At 48.4% G+C, this 15,702-nt stretch overlaps 1 protein-coding gene across 4 annotated transcripts in view; it reads right to left on the bottom strand.

Annotated features, from left to right (window-relative positions):
• Positions 1-4,288: 4,288 nt before the first annotated feature.
• The window catches only part of LOC135544159 (mucin-2-like), a 48,228-nt gene continuing 36,814 nt past the window's right edge, over positions 4,289-15,702 (bottom strand). For all 4 annotated transcript variants that reach the window (XM_064971573.1, XM_064971571.1, XM_064971574.1 and 1 more), the window contains one exon: positions 4,289-6,483. In XM_064971573.1, the coding sequence (XP_064827645.1) occupies positions 6,257-6,483 (227 nt within the window). In that variant the 3' untranslated portion in view covers positions 4,289-6,256. The remainder of the gene's footprint in view (positions 6,484-15,702) is intronic.

Here is a 15,702-nt window from a genome sequence, read left to right as displayed (position 1 = left end):
AGGGGCTGGTAGGGGAAGATGGGGGTGGTGGATGGGCTGGTAGGGGAAGAGGGGGGTGGTAGAGGGGCTGGTAGGGGAAGAAGGGGGTGGTGGAGGGGCTGGTAGGGGAAGAGGGGGGTGGTGGAGGGGCTGGTAGGGGAAGAGGGGGTGGTGGATGGGCTGGTAGGGGAAGAGGGGGTGGTGGAGGGGCTGGTGGATGGGCTGGTATGGGAAGATGGGGGGGTTGTGGATGGGCTGGTAGGGGAAGAGGGGGGTGGTAGAGGGGCTGGTAGGGGAAGATGGGGGTTGTGGATGGGCTGGTAGGGGAAGAGGGGGTGGTAGAGGGGCTGGTAGTGGAAGAGGGGGGTGGTAGAGGGGCTGGTAGGGGAAGAAGGGGGTGGTGGAGGGGCTGGTAGGGGAAGAGGGGGTGGTGGAGGGGCTGGTAGGGGGAAGAGGGGGGGGGTGGTGGAGGGGCTGGTGGATGGGCTGGTATGGGTAGGAAGGGGAAGAGGGGGGGGGTGGTGGATGGGCTGGTATGGGAAGAGGGGGTGGTGGATGGGCTGGTAGGGGAAGAGGGGGTGGTGGACGGGGCTGGTAGGGGAAGAGGGGGTGGTGGAGGGGCTGGTAGGGGAAGAGGGGGTGGTAGATGGGCTGGTAGGGGAAGAGGGGGGTGGTGGAGGGGTGGTGGATGGGCTGGTATGGGAAGAGGGGGGTGGTGGATGGGCTGGTAGGGGAAGATGGGGGTGGTGGCGGGGCTGGTAGGGGAAGAGGGGGGTGGTGGAGGGGCTGGTAGGGGAAGAGGGGGTGGTGGAGGGGCTGGTAGGGGAAGATGGGGGAGTGGTGGATGGGCTGGTAGGGGAAGAGGGGGTGGTGGAGGGGCTGGTAGGGGAAGAGGGGGGGTGGTAGAGGGGCTGGTAGGGGAAGACGGGCTGGTAGGGGGGGGTGGTGGAGGGGCTGGTAGGGGCTGGAGGGGAGTGGTGGATGGGCTGGTAGGGGAAGATGGGGGTGGTGGCTGGAGGGGGCTGGTAGGGGGGAAGGGGAAGGGGGGGTGGTAGAGGGGCTGGTAGGGGAAGGGGGGGTGGATGGGCTGGTAGGGGGAGGGGCTGGTAGGGGAAGGGGGAGGTGGTGGATGGGCTGGTAGGGGAAGGGGGAGGTGGTGGATGGGCTGGTAGGGGAAGAGGGGGGTGGTAGAGGGGCTGGTAGGGAAGATGGGGGTGGTAGGGGGTGGTAGAGGGGCTGGTAGGGGAAGGGGGAGGTGGTGGATGGGCTGGTAGGGGAAGAGGGAGGTGGTGGATGGGCTGGTAGGGGAAGAGGGGGGTGGTGGATGGGCTGGTAGGGGAAGAGGGGGGTGGTAGAGGGGCTGGTAGGGGAAGAGGGGGGTGGTAGAGGGGCTGGTAGGGGAAGGGGGAGGTGGTGGATGGGCTGGTAGGGGAAGAGGGGGTATGGAGGGGCTGGTAGGGGAAGAGGGGGTATGGAGGGGCTGGTAGGGGAAGGGGAGTGGTGGATGGGCTGGTAGGGGAAGAGGGAGGTAGAGGTCAGTGAAACGCCTCATAACGCAGTGCTTTTCTTCCTCGCCTTTTAATCTTTAACTTCTCATTCTGTAGGCATCAGGAGATAAAGGCAGAGGAGGAGGAAAACAGAGGCGTCCATCTCTCCTGTCAACAACAACAGTCCCTTTTTTTTATCTCTCATCGAGGGCCCTGATGGTGGGGCTGGGATGAGAATTGTGTGTGTGGGGGGCTCCTGCACTCGCCTGGAAATTGCTCAGCGACGTCTCTGTGCGTCAGAGAACAGCCATTGTTGCGCTCACAGGGAGAGAGATCAAGTTAGGCGCCGTCTCATAGTTGTGTGTCTCTCTGTATGTGAGTGTCTGCATGCATGGCTGTGTCAGTATGTGTGTGTGTGTGTGTTTCAGTGTGAGTGTCCGTGTGTGCACAAGCGTGTTTTGCTATGTGAATGTGTGTGCGTGGGATGTGTGAACATTCTCCACAAGGCTGATGTGTGGACTTCCAAAGAGTCTCATCCCCCTGACTGTGTCGAGATAAAACCTTGCATGACATCACAAGGCCGTGCTGCCTCCTCGTAAAAATTGACATCACTCCTCCTCATCCTCCCTAACAATAGAACTACCTCCACTCTGTCTGGATGAGTAATCAAACACGTGGGTCTGAAGAAGAAGGACCACACTGAGGTTACAGGCTCATTTACCACACTGAGGTTACAGGCTCATTGACCACACTGAGATTACAGGCTCATTTACCACACTGAGTTTACAGGCTCATTTACCACACTGAGGTTACAGGCTCATTTACCACACTGAGGTTACAGCCTCATTTACCACACTGAGGTTACAGGCTCATTTACCACACTGAGGTTACAGGCTCATTTACCACACTGAGGTTACAGGCTCATTGACCACACTGAGGTTACAGGCTCTGTGGTTACAGGACCACACTGAGGTTACAGGCTCATTGACCACACTGAGGTTACAGGCTCATTTACCACACTGAGGTTACAGGCTCATTGACCACACTGAGGTTACAGGCTCAGGTTCAGGACCACACTGAGGTTACACTGTGAGGTTACAGGCTCATTTACCACACTGAGGTTACAGGCTCATTGACCACACTGAGGTTACAGGCTCATTTACCACACTGAGGTTACAGGCTCATTTACCACACTGAGGTTACAGGCTCATTTACCACACTGAGGTTACAGGCTCATTGACCACACTGAGGTTACAGGCTCATTTACCACACTGAGGTTACAGGCTCATTGACCACACTGAGGTTACAGGCTCATCGACCACACTGAGGTTACAGGCTCATTTACCACACTGAGGTTACAGGCTCATTGACCACACTGAGGTTACAGGCTCATTTACCACACTGAGGTTACAGGCTCATTTACCACACTGAGGTTACAGGCTCATTTACCACACTGAGGTTACAGGCTCATCGACCACACTGAGGTTACAGGCTCATTGACCACACTGAGGTTACAGGCTCATTTACTCTCCTCCTCTCTCTCCGTGTCCCTCTCAGTTCGTGTCCCTCTCCTCTTCTCGGTCCGTGTCCCTCTCCTCCACTCTGTCCGTGTCCCTCTCCTCCTCTATGTCCTAAAGCTGCTCTCCTTCGCTCTGTCCTAAAGCTACTCTCCTCCTCTCTGTCCTAAAGCTACTCTCCTCCTCTCTGTCCTAAAGCTGCTCTCCTTCGCTCTGTCCTAAAGCTACTCCTCCTCTCTGTCCGTGTCCCTCTCCTCCTCTCTGTCCGTGTTCCTCTTCTCCTCTCTGTCCGTGTCCCTCTCTATGTCCATGTCCATATTCTCCTCTCTGCCCGTGTCCCTCTCCTCCTCTCTGTCCTAAAGCTACTCTCCTCCTCTCTGTCCTAAAGCTACTATCCTACTCTCTGTCCTAAAGCTACTATCCTCCTCTCTGTCCTAAAGCTACTCTTTTCCTCTCTGGCGGGCACTGTGTCTCCTCAGAGGTATAATGCTTTGCTTTGACTGGCAAGCAGGGGGCAGCCAAGAGAGGTTAAATGAGGCAAGTGATGTTTTATATTAACTACCAAAATAGGGAGCTGTGAGAGAAAGCCTATCGGGAGTTTCTCCTCTACTCTGGCTCTGAATTTCACTTTTGGAATCTAAAAGGAACAAAAGTTTACTGGGTGGATATTTCCTATATATTTCTGTGCCACAAAAAATGGTGGTTATAAAGTGGATGAAGAGAGAGAATTCTGTACTACACACACACACACACACACACACACACACACACGCACACACACACACACACACACACACACACTTCCTGAGAAAACATACATCACCAGCGCCTGGATGAGTCAAATTATTTTTATTGTTCCACTGTGATTGTGCCACACAGGCCTGAGATCACACACAAAGTGCAGCACACACCTTGTAAGACAACACTCATCACACAAGACAACATAGATCATCCCCATAAACACAGTAAAAAACAACAAAGAGTGCAAGGGAGAGAATAATAACAAAGATCTGAGGATTATTATTTGGCATGGACCGTGTGGCTTGCCAGAGCTGAGTATTATTTGGCATGGACCGTGTGGCTTGCCAGAGCTGAGTATTATTTGGCATGGACCGTGTGGCTTGCCAGAGCTGAGTATTATTTGGCATGGACCGTGTGGCTTGCCAGAGCTGAGTATTATTTGGCATGGCCCGTGTGGCTTGCCAGTGTTTGGTCCACTGGGACACAGAGAGGAGGCATTTGACACAGTCATTGTTCCATCTCAGGTAGGTAAGTCGCGCACCATGCTGCGTTGGCCAGGTTAAAGTCATGGGAGAAGTGGCAGGAAAGAGTGCTGTTCCCAGGGATCAAGGAGGAACCACCTCACTGATCCTGTTCTACTGGTCTGTCCATACTGTAATCCACCCATCTCCTTGGTCATGACAGCTATGTATGAACTATTTGGCCCTGTCAACATTAGCACAGTGTCTCTCTATATAGTAGCCAACACCTCAAAATGACAAAACAAATATTACTGCATGTACTATGTCATTCAAGTTTACATTTGTCATACCTTTTGGGGATCACAAGTACAGGTTATGACCTTGATAGCATTGTACAGGCTTCGTGAATGTATTGTATGATAAGTGTATCAATGAAGTAGGATTTGTACATGATAATATTTCAGAAACAACATCAACAGGTGAATACATGGTATGATATGGTCAATGATAGGGTTGTTCCATGAAATAAGGGATATTTTAAGGAATTGTGCACAAATAATTAACTTTAATAGCCGGTTATATTAAATGAAGTGCCTTTTAATATAGACCACATGGAAAATTCAATAAATCCAATGCATTCTGCATTTTGACATGTCTCTCTGTGCACCCTCTAGCCACTGTGCTTCTACGCCTGCATTGCTTGCTTTGATTGATTGTCACTTCTAGACTTTAACCCACGTCACCAAGACGTATCCACATTTTCACCTTCATTGTAAAGCCCTAGTTATTTTGTTGCTTTGATAAAGTCATTTCTAAAGATTATTATTTATTTCATGTGATTAGTTATTCATTTTAAAAGGTAAAGAAAACCTGTCCATTTTAAGGTCAAGTCTGTTACATGAACAGAAATCTCATTTTAATATGCTAAAACTATTCATTAAAAAAAAAAAAAAAAATTTAAGAAACATTGAACATCTAATAGTCTTTGGCCATTTGTCTGGTGTTTTGTGGTGGAGAACCGAGCAGGTCGAGCATCAACCCTGTTGCCTATAGACAGACAGGCTATACATATTTTAGAGGCCTGGTGCAGTCCAAAACGTGATGTTATTTATATTTCCACACTTTGAGGTTGGAATAATACTGTGAAACTGTGAAATAATGATAATGCCATTTTAGTGTAAGAAATGTTTGAAGAAAAAAAACCCACCTGAAATGTCTGCCTGTTTTGGTGGAATGGCGTTCTGGCCTGCCTGGTGACATCACCGGTACATTTGTTAATAGACCAATAAGAAAGAGAGTTCCAAACCTCTCTGCAGCTAGGTTTACATTCTGCCCAGCCTAGTCAGACCACTCCCAGACAGTCCTAGCAAAATTCTTGCTTGAGAAATTGTTCTTTGCTAAGAAGCTATTTTTGTTTTCTTGTTGACCATTTCAATTGAAAACTATCACATTAAGGTACTTCACTGTTACCCAGAAATGATTTGATATTGAGATTAAAAACAGCTGCATTGGACGGTAACAAAAATATAAAATTGTGAGCACTTAATCGGCCTTACTATAGTCGTTTTCTTTTACCTCTTGAGATGGGAAAACATGTTTTTTATTAAGTTGAACATTGACCGAATGTTAAAATGAGGTGAAATAAAATTCTAAAATGTAGTTCCACTACTCAAGAGTCATCTAATTCGTGGAACCACCCAATACCTTTGTGAATATAAAAAGGCAAAAGCAGGATACAAAGGAAGATGCTGTTTACGATCAACGCTATTGGTTCGCCTTTCCCACAGAGAGAATTTACAGTACTGTACAATTTCAAATAAAACATGGTAAACATTTTTAAAAAGTAAACAAAAGTAAACATTTTAAAATCTCTATACCATTGCATTGCTTTTGGAGTAATAGCAATCGAGTCAAACGTTTGGTTGTGTTCCTGAGAGACTCATGTGGCCTGCATGCCTGTCCCCAGTGGCTGAGGCCCCAGGCTGGATGTCCAGCAATGTCCAGTGGGGCCTGGGTGGGGATGGAATGGGGGACAGGGGGTGGGCCTGGTTGTCTGGTCCTGTCCTGTGGATTACCTGAGTGAGGGGCTGGCAACGAGACGCAGGTGGCTGGGTTTGGTGGGGATGGAGGGCTTGTTGCCGTGGGGGAGAGGGGTCTGTGTGGAGGGGGTGGGGCATGTCACACTGAAGGTCTTCATAAGCTGAGCCACCCGGCCACGCCCTGTACAGGTGTCCCCGCCCCCATCAGACACCACATCCTCAGACATGGTCCTGCGAGAGGCTGCCATCACACGGATATCTGGGAAGGTAGACAGAGACAGAAAGAGAGAGGAATAAAAAAATGTAATTAAAGAAAGAGATTGGCAGAAAGAGAGAAAGAGACACAGACAGACAGACAGACAGACAGACAGACAGACAGACAGACAGACAGACATACAGAGACAGACAGACAGACATACAGAGACACAGACAGACATACAGAGACACAGACAGACAGACATACAGAGACAGACAGACAGGGGGGAGACAGACAGGGGGGAGACAGACAGACAGACAGACAGGAGACAGACAGACAGACAGACAGGGGGAGACAGACAGACAGACAGACAGACAGACAGACAGACAGGGGGAAACAGACAGACAGACAGACAGACAGACAGACAGACAGACAGACAGACAGACAGGCGGGGAGACAGGGGGGAAACAGACAGACAGACAGACAGACAGACAGGGGGGAAACAGACAGACAGACAGACAGGGGTGGCGGAAAGACAGACAGACAGGCGGGGAGACAGGGGGGGACAGAGAGGGAAAGAGAAAAACAGAAAAAGAGAGAGAAACAGATGAACGTTAGAGGTGTCTTGCATCAACTAATAGAGGTGAAGCGGACTATGGTTACTACGTCTTGGTGTGTTGGTTACTACGTCTTGGTGTGCTGGTTACTACGTCTTGGTGTGTTGTTACTACGTCTTGGTGTGCTGGTTACTACGTCTTGGTGTGTTGGTTACTACGTCTTGGTGTGTTGGTTACTACGTCTTGGTGTGTTGGTTACTACGTCTTGGTGTGCTGGTTACTACGTCTTGGTGTGCTGGTTACTACGTCTTGGTGTGTTGGTTACTACGTCTTGGTGTGTTGGTTACTACGTCTTGGTGTGTTGGTTACTACGTCTTGGTGTGTTGGTTACTACGTCTTGGTGTGCTGGTTACTACGTCTTGGTGTGTTGGTTACTATGTCTTTGGTTGGTTACGTCTTGGTGTGTTGGTTACTACGTCTTGGTGTGCTGGTTACTACGTCTTGGTGTGTTGGTTACTACGTCTTGGTGTGTTGGTTACTATGTCTTGTTTTACTACGTCTTGGTGTGTTGGTTACTACGTCTTTGTACTGGTTACTACGTCTTGGTGTGTTGGTTACTATGTATTGGTGTGTTGGTTACTATGTCTTGTTTACTACGTCTTGGTGTGTTGGTTACTATGTCTTGGTGTGTTGTTACTACGTCTTGGTGTGTTGTTACTACGTCTTGGTGTGTTGTTACTACGTCTTGGTGTGCTGGTTACTATGTCTTGGTTACTACGTCTTGGTGTGTTGGTTACTACGTCTTGGTGTGTTGGTTACTACGTCTTGGTGTGTTGGTTACTATGTATTGGTGTGTTGGTTACTATGTCTTATTTACTACGTCTTGGTGTGTTGGTTACTACGTCTTGGTGTGTTGGTTACTACGTCTTGGTGTGTTGTTACTACGTCTTGGTGTGTTGGTTACTACGTCTTGGTGTGTTGGTTACTACGTCTTGGTGTGCTGGTTACTATGTCTTGGTTACTACGTCTTGGTGTGTTGGTTACTACGTCTTGGTGTGTTGGTTACTATGTATTGGTGTGTTGGTTACTATGTATTGGTGTGTTGGTTACTATGTCTTGTTTACTACGTCTTGGTGTGTTGGTTACTATGTCTTGTTTACTACGTCTTGGTGTGTTGGTTACTACGTTTTGGTGTGTTGTTACTACGTCTTGGTGTGTTGGTTACTACGTCTTGGTGTGTTGTTACTACGTCTTGGTGTGTTTGTTACTGCGTCTTGGTGTGTTTGTTACTATGTCTTGGTTACTACGTCTTGGTGTGCTGGTTACTATGTCTTGGTTACTACGTCTTGGTGTGTTGGTTAATACGTCTTGGTGTGTTGGTTATTACGTCTTGGTGTGTTGGTTACTATGTATTGGTGTGTTGGTTACTATGTCTTGTTTACTACGTCTTGGTGTGTTGGTTACTACGTCTTGGTGTGTTGGTTACTACGTCTTGTGTGTTGGTTACTACGTCTTGGTGTGTTGGTTACTACGTCTTGGTGTGTTGGTTACTACGTCTTGGTGTGTTGGTTACTACGTCTTGTGTGTTGGTTACTACGTCTTGGTGTGTTGGTTACTACGTCTTGGTGTGCTGGTTACTACGTCTTGGTGTGTTGGTTACTATGTCTTGGTGTGCTGGTTATACGTCTTGGTGTGTTGGTTACTACGTCTTGGTGTGTTGGTTACTACGTCTTGGTGTGTTGGTTACTACGTCTTGTGTGCTGGTTACTACGCCCCACGTCTTGGTGTGTTGGTTACTTGGTGTGTTGGTTACTACGTCTTGGTGTGTTGGTTACTACGTCTTGGTGTGTTGGTTACTACGTCTTGGTGTGTTGGTTACTACGTCTTGGTGTGCTGGTTACTACGTCTTGGTGTGCTGGTTACTACGTCTTGGTGTGTTGGTTACTACGTCTTGGTGTGTTGGTTACTACGTCTTGGTGTGTTGGTTACTATATCTTGGTGTGTTGGTTACTACGTCTTGGTGTGTTGGTTACTACGTCTTGGTGTGTTGGTTACTACGTCTTGGTGTGTTGGTTACTACGTCTTGGTGTGTTGGTTACTACGTCTTGGTGTGTTGGTTACTACGTCTTGGTGGGCTGGTTACTATGTATTGGTGTGTTGGTTACTATGTCTTGTTTACTACGTCTTGGTGTGTTGGTTACTATGTCTTGGTGTGTTGTTACTACGTCTTGGTGTGTTGGTTACTACGTCTTGGTGTGTTGGTTACTACGTCTTGGTGTGCTGGTTACTATGTCTTGGTTACTACGTCTTGGTGTGTTGGTTAATACGTCTTGGTGTGTTGGTTACTACGTCTTGGTGTGTTGGTTACTATGTATTGGTGTGTTGGTTACTATGTCTTATTTACTACGTCTTGGTGTGTTGGTTACTACGTCTTGGTGTGTTGGTTACTACGTCTTGTGTGTTGGTTACTACGTCTTGGTGTGTTGGTTACTACGTCTTGGTGTGTTGGTTACTACGTCTTGGTGTGCTGGTTACTATGTCTTGGTTACTACGTCTTGGTGTGTTGGTTACTACGTCTTGGTGTGTTGGTTACTATGTATTGGTGTGTTGGTTACTATGTATTGGTGTGTTGGTTAATATGTCTTGTTTACTACCCTTGGTGTGTTGGTTACTATGTCTTGTTTACTACGTCTTGGTGTGTTGGTTAACATTTTGGTGTGTTGTTACTCACCTTGGTGTGTTGGTTACTATCCCTTGTGTGTTGTTACTACGTCTTGGTGTGTTTGTTACAGAATCTTGGTGTGTTTGTTACTATGTCTTGGTTACACCTCTTGGTGTGCTGGTTACTTGTCTTGATTACATCTCTTGGTGTGTTGGTTACAGAATCTTGGTGTGTTGGTTATTCCATCTTGGTGTGTTGGTTACTATGTATTGGTGTGTTGGTTACTATCTTGTTTACTACGTCTTGGTGTGTTGGTTACTACGAATCTTGGTGTGTTGGTTACTCTCCTTGTGTGTTGGTTCACTTGGTGTGTTGGTTACCCTTGGTGTGTTTGTTACTACCTCTTGGTGTGCTGGTTACTATGTCTTGATTCCATCTCTTGGTGTGTTATTACACGAATCTTGTGTGTTGGTTACTATGTATTGGTGTGTTGGTTACTATGTATTGGTGTGTTGGTTACTATGTCTTGTTTCACGTCTTGGTGTGTTGGTTACTACGTTTTGGTGTGTTGTTACTACGTCTTGGTGTGTTGGTTACTCACCTTGGTGTGTTGTTACTACGTCTTGGTGTGTTTGTTACTGCGTCTTGGTGTGTTTGTTACTATGTCTTGGTTACTCCCTTGGTGTGTTGGTTACTCACCTTGGTGTGTTGGTTACTATGTCTTGTTTACTACTCCTTGGTGTGTTGTTACACGTCTTGGTGTGTTTGTTCCATCGTCTTGGTGTGTTGGTTACTATGTCTTGGTTACTACCCTTGGTGTGTTGGTTACTACGTCTTGGTGTGTTGGTTACTATGTCTTGGATACTACGTCTTGGTGTGTTGGTTACTACGTCTTGGTGTGTTGGTTACTATGTCTTGGTGTGTTGGTTACTATGTCTTGGTGTGTTGGTTACTATGTCTTGGTGTGTTGGTTACTATGTCTTGGTTACTACGACTTGGTGTGTTGGTTACTACGTCTTGGTTGCTATGTCTTGGTCACTACGTCTTGGTGTGTTGGTTACTATGTCCCGGTTGCTATGTCTTGGTGTGTTGGTTACTATGTCTTGGTTGCTATGTCTCGGTGTGGTAGTTACTACGTCTTGGTGTGTTGGTTACTATGTCTTGGTTGCTATGTCTTGGTGTGTTGGTTACTATGTCTTGGTTGCTATGTCTCGGTGTGGTGGTTACTACGTCTTGGTGTGTTGGTTACTACGTCTTGGTGTGTTGGTTACTACTTCTTGGTGTGTTGGTTACTACATTTTGGGGTGTTGGTTACTACATCTTGGTGTGTTGGTTACTACGTCTTGGTGTGTTGGTTACTACGTCTTGGTGTGTTGGTTACTATGTCTTGGTTGCTATGTCTTGGTGTGTTGGTTACTTAGTCTTGGTTACTACGTCTTGGTGCGTTGGTTACTACGTCTTGGTGCGTTGGTTACTACATCCTGGTGTGTTGGTTACTACGTCTTGGTGTGTAGGTTACTACGTCTTGGTGTGTAGGTTACTACGTCTTGGTGTGTTGGTTACTATGCCTTGGTTTATATGTATTGGTGTGTTGGTTACTATATCTATTCTCCCTGATTCCATCTCCTCACCAATTTTTCATGGGATATTCTCCCTGATTCCATCTCCTCACCTATTAATCATGGGATATTCTCCCTGATTCCATCTCCTCACCTATTATTCACAGAATATTCTCCCTGATTCCATCTCCTCACCTATTATTCACAGAATAATGTCCCTGATTCCATCTCCTCACCTATTATTCACAGAATATTCTCCCTGATTCCATCTCCTCACCTATTATTCACAGAATAATGTCCCTGATTCCATCTCCTCACCTATTATTCACAGAATAATGTCCCTGATTCCATCTCCTCGCCTATTATTCACAGAATATTGTCCCTGATTCCATCTCCTCACCTATTATTCACAGAATATTGTCCCTGATTCCATCTCCTCACCTATTATTCATGGGATATTGTCCCTGATTCCATCTCCTCACCTATTATTCACAGAATATTGTCCCTGATTCCATCTCCTCACCTATTATTCACAGAATATTGTCCCTGATTCCATCTCCTCACCTATTCACACGCATAACCACACACACACACATCATCACAGAATATTGTCCATGATTCCATCTCCTCGCCTATTATTCACAGAATATTGTCCCTGATTCCATCTCCTCACCTATTATTCACAGAATATTGTCCCTGATTCCATCTCCTCACCTATTATTCATGGGATATTGTCCCTGATTCCATCTCCTCACCTATTATTCATGGGATATTGTCCCTGATTCCATCTCCTCACCTATTATTCACAGAATATTGTCCCTGATTCCATCTCCTCACCTATTATTCATGGGATATTGTCCCTGATTCCATCTCCTCACCTATTATTCACAGAATATTGTCCCTGATTCCATCTCCTCGCCTATTATTCACAGAATATTGTCCCTGATTCCATCTCCTCACCTATTATTCACAGAATATTGTCCCTGATTCCATCTCCTCACCTATTATTCATGGGATATTGTCCCTGATTCCATCTCCTCACCTATTATTCACAGAATATTGTCCCTGATTCCATCTCCTCACCTATTATTCACAGAATATTGTCCCTAATTCCATCTCCTCACCTATTATTCATGGGATATTCTCCCTGATTCCATCTCCACCTATTTCTGTGATTTCCCTTTCTCCCGTTCTCTCTACCCTTCTTCCTCCCTCTTTTCCTGGTCTCCCTTTCTCTCCAACTCGTTCTTTCTGGGCTGTGGTCTGCCAGACTGGAGGCCATCCTCAGAGGAAGTGGAGCAGGGACGCAGCTGGGTGTAGTGTGTGCGTTTGTGAGAGAGAGGCCACAGTGTTTGTGAGGGGGTGTAATTGAGGGATGGCGGGATGGGAGCTGAGGAGCAGAGGAGAGGAGGAGGGCTGCAGGGACAACGATGGAGAGCAGACAGACACCACAAGGCTTGAGGAGCAGAGGAGAGGAGGAGGGCTGCAGGGACAACGATGGAGAGCAGACAGACACCACAAGGCTTGAGGAGCAGAGGAGAGGAGGAGAGCTGCAGGGACAACGATGGAGAGCAGACAGACACCACAAGGCTTGAGGAGCAGAGGAGAGGAGGAGGGCTGCAGGGACAACGATGGAGAGCAGACAGACACCACAAGGCTTGAGGAGCAGAGGAGAGGAGGAGGGCTGCAGGGACAACGATGGAGAGCAGACAGACACCACAAGGCTTGAGGAGCAGAGTATTTTTAGAGCCGTCCCCGGGGAACACAGATGTGTGCACACATACACACTCACACATATACACACACACACACACACACACATATACACACACACATACACACCTACACACATGCACACTCACACACACACACACACACACACACACTCACACATATACACTCACGCATACACACATACACACTCACACATACACACATACACACTCACACATACACGTTCATTTTACAACACATATAGATTGGTCAGACACATGGTCGCTCACACCACATTCTCTCCAACACACGCATAACCACACACACACACACAGACTCAGTCACGCATGCGCCCATCTCTGACTAACCCCACCTCATAAAAGTCAGACACACGTGTAGAAGTTCTGTATGCAGCCCAGGACAGCCAGTCAGTTCTATGGCCAAAGAAGATTTGAAGTGAACACTTGATAGCGGTGTGGCATGAAAGAGAGAGGCCTAAACTAGCTTTAAAGGTTTTCCTTTTCGTTTGTTGTTTTTTCTACTTTCCTTCGCTTGCCCTCTCGCCCCCCCCTCAGCCTTCCTCTGCCGCCCTCCCTTCCTCTCCGTCGCTCCCCCCCTCCCTCAGCCTTCCTCTGCCACCCTCCCTTCCTCTCCGTCTCTCCCCCTCCCTCAGCCTTCCTCTGCCGCCCTCCCTTCCTCTCCGTCGCTCCCCCTCCCTCAGCCTTCCTCTGCCACCCTCCCTTCCTCTCCGTCTCTCCCCCTCCCTCAGCCTTCCTCTGCCGCCCTCCCTTCCTCTCCGTCGCCTCCTCCCCCCCTCCCTCAGCCTTCCTCTGCCGCCCTCCCTTCCTCTCCGTCGCTCCCCCTCCCTCAGCCTTCCTCTGCCACCCTCCCTTCCTCTCCGTCTCTCCCCCCCTCCCTCAGCCTTCCTCTGCCGCCCTCCCTTCCTCTCCGTCGCTCCCCCCCTCCCTCAGCCTTCCTCTGCCGCCCTCCCTTCCTCTCCGTCGCTCCCCCCCTCCCTCAGCCTTCCTCTGCCACCCTCCCTTCCTCTCCGTCTCTCCCCCCCTCCCTCAGCCTTCCTCTGCCGCCCTCCCTTCCTCTCCGTCGCTCCCCCTCCCTCAGCCCCCTGACCCGCGGTTCCTGTGTTAATGTCCTCTCGCCGCGCTGCGTGGGCCTGCTTCTGATTGTCTCGCTGTGTTGTGTGGTCGCCACGGAAACCCTGGATAGGCTCCAGCAATTGAGGCGGACACACATACACGCACGCACACACAAACACGCTCGCATACACACAGGCACAGGGTAACACACACATTCATGGTCAGAGGCTTTTTTGCACTTGGGGTTTTGGTACTGGTTCTGAGTGGAAAGCTTAATACATGCACTGCATATGCGTGTGTGTGTGTGTGTGTGTGTGTGTGTGTGTGTGTGTGTGTGTGTGTGTACGCGCTTGCACGTGTTTGAGAGTGCCAGTGTTCAATGTGTTGAAATGTTTTATTTTTTCATTTATATTTTCATCCCTTTGTGTTTATATCCATGTGAGGAAGGTCAACCTGATACCTCTCTGGAGGTAGAAATTAGACACCAGACTAACCTGTCTTAACAAACCAAAAACTGCACCAACACAGGCTGAATATTCTGCCTGAAACCCAAAGCCAAACATCAAGCCGATGAACTCTCAGCTCTGTCAATGCAAACGGAGTGGAAGAAAGCAGTCCGCTCCGTGGGTTAACTAACTGTGCAGCCATTTGTAGAAAACCTTGGCAACACCTGATCACAGTTGCATGACTTTTCTTCTGCTCTCAAGCCACTGGTCAATGCAACAGTGACTGTGTCTGTCTCACTGTGACCACTGAGACAGGTCGCTGCCACTCTTCACACCCCAGCCCACCCCAACCAATACAAAGAGTAGGAGGAGAAGGGGGGCTGCGTTGTCACCCATCAGCACCAAAATATAAGCAGGCCTTTCTCTTTAAATACCTCCTCCTTTCTGGCAGGGAGGGACGGGGCAGAAGTGGGGTAAAGGGTAGAATTCCGGAGTGGCTCGTCTGTGCAATGAGCCAGGCCGCGACAGGGGGGGGGGAGGGCAGGGTCAGGAGGAGGAGGGGGGAAGGAGGGGGGTGTACGGCATGGCGCTGTGTGGAGGCTGGGGGCCCCATAACTTATCAGCTCCGGCCGAACGTCACCCAGGCCCAGTCGCCCAGGGCCAGAATCGGGAAGTAGCAATGGAATGTGTGTCCTTCCCTCTGAAGGTGAAGAGAGGAGAGGAAAGCCGAGGGAGAAGAGCACAAAAAGCCACACTCCACGAGCCAGCAGCTGCAGGAGACTGATACACTAGCATGCACGCGTATAAACAATACTCACTACCCCAACCCCCCACCATTGACGGGCATGACTCTAGGTCAATATACTCATTAACACACTCATATCTTATACATCAACACATATTAAACCCACAAATAAAACCTGTGGAAACACATATAGCTTCACAGAGTTCAAGTAACAGACACATCTCAACATCAACTGTTCAGAAGAGACTACGTGAATCAGGCCTTCATGATCGAATTGCTGCAAAGAAACCACTACTAAAGGACACCAATAATAAGAAGAGACTTGCTTGGGCCAAAAAACACGAGAAATTGACATTAGACCAGTGGAAATCTGTCCTTTGGTCTGATGAGTCCAAATTTGAGATTTTTGGTTCCAACTGCCGTGTCTTTGTGAATTGCAGAGTAGGTGAACGGATGATCTCTGCATGTGTTGTTCCCACCGTGAAGCATGGAGGAGGAGGTGTGAT

Source organism: Oncorhynchus masou, chromosome 8, assembly GCF_036934945.1.
Source record: "Oncorhynchus masou masou isolate Uvic2021 chromosome 8, UVic_Omas_1.1, whole genome shotgun sequence".
NCBI lineage: Eukaryota > Metazoa > Chordata > Actinopteri > Salmoniformes > Salmonidae > Oncorhynchus > Oncorhynchus masou.
This window is presented reverse-complemented; position numbering and strand designations above follow the sequence as displayed.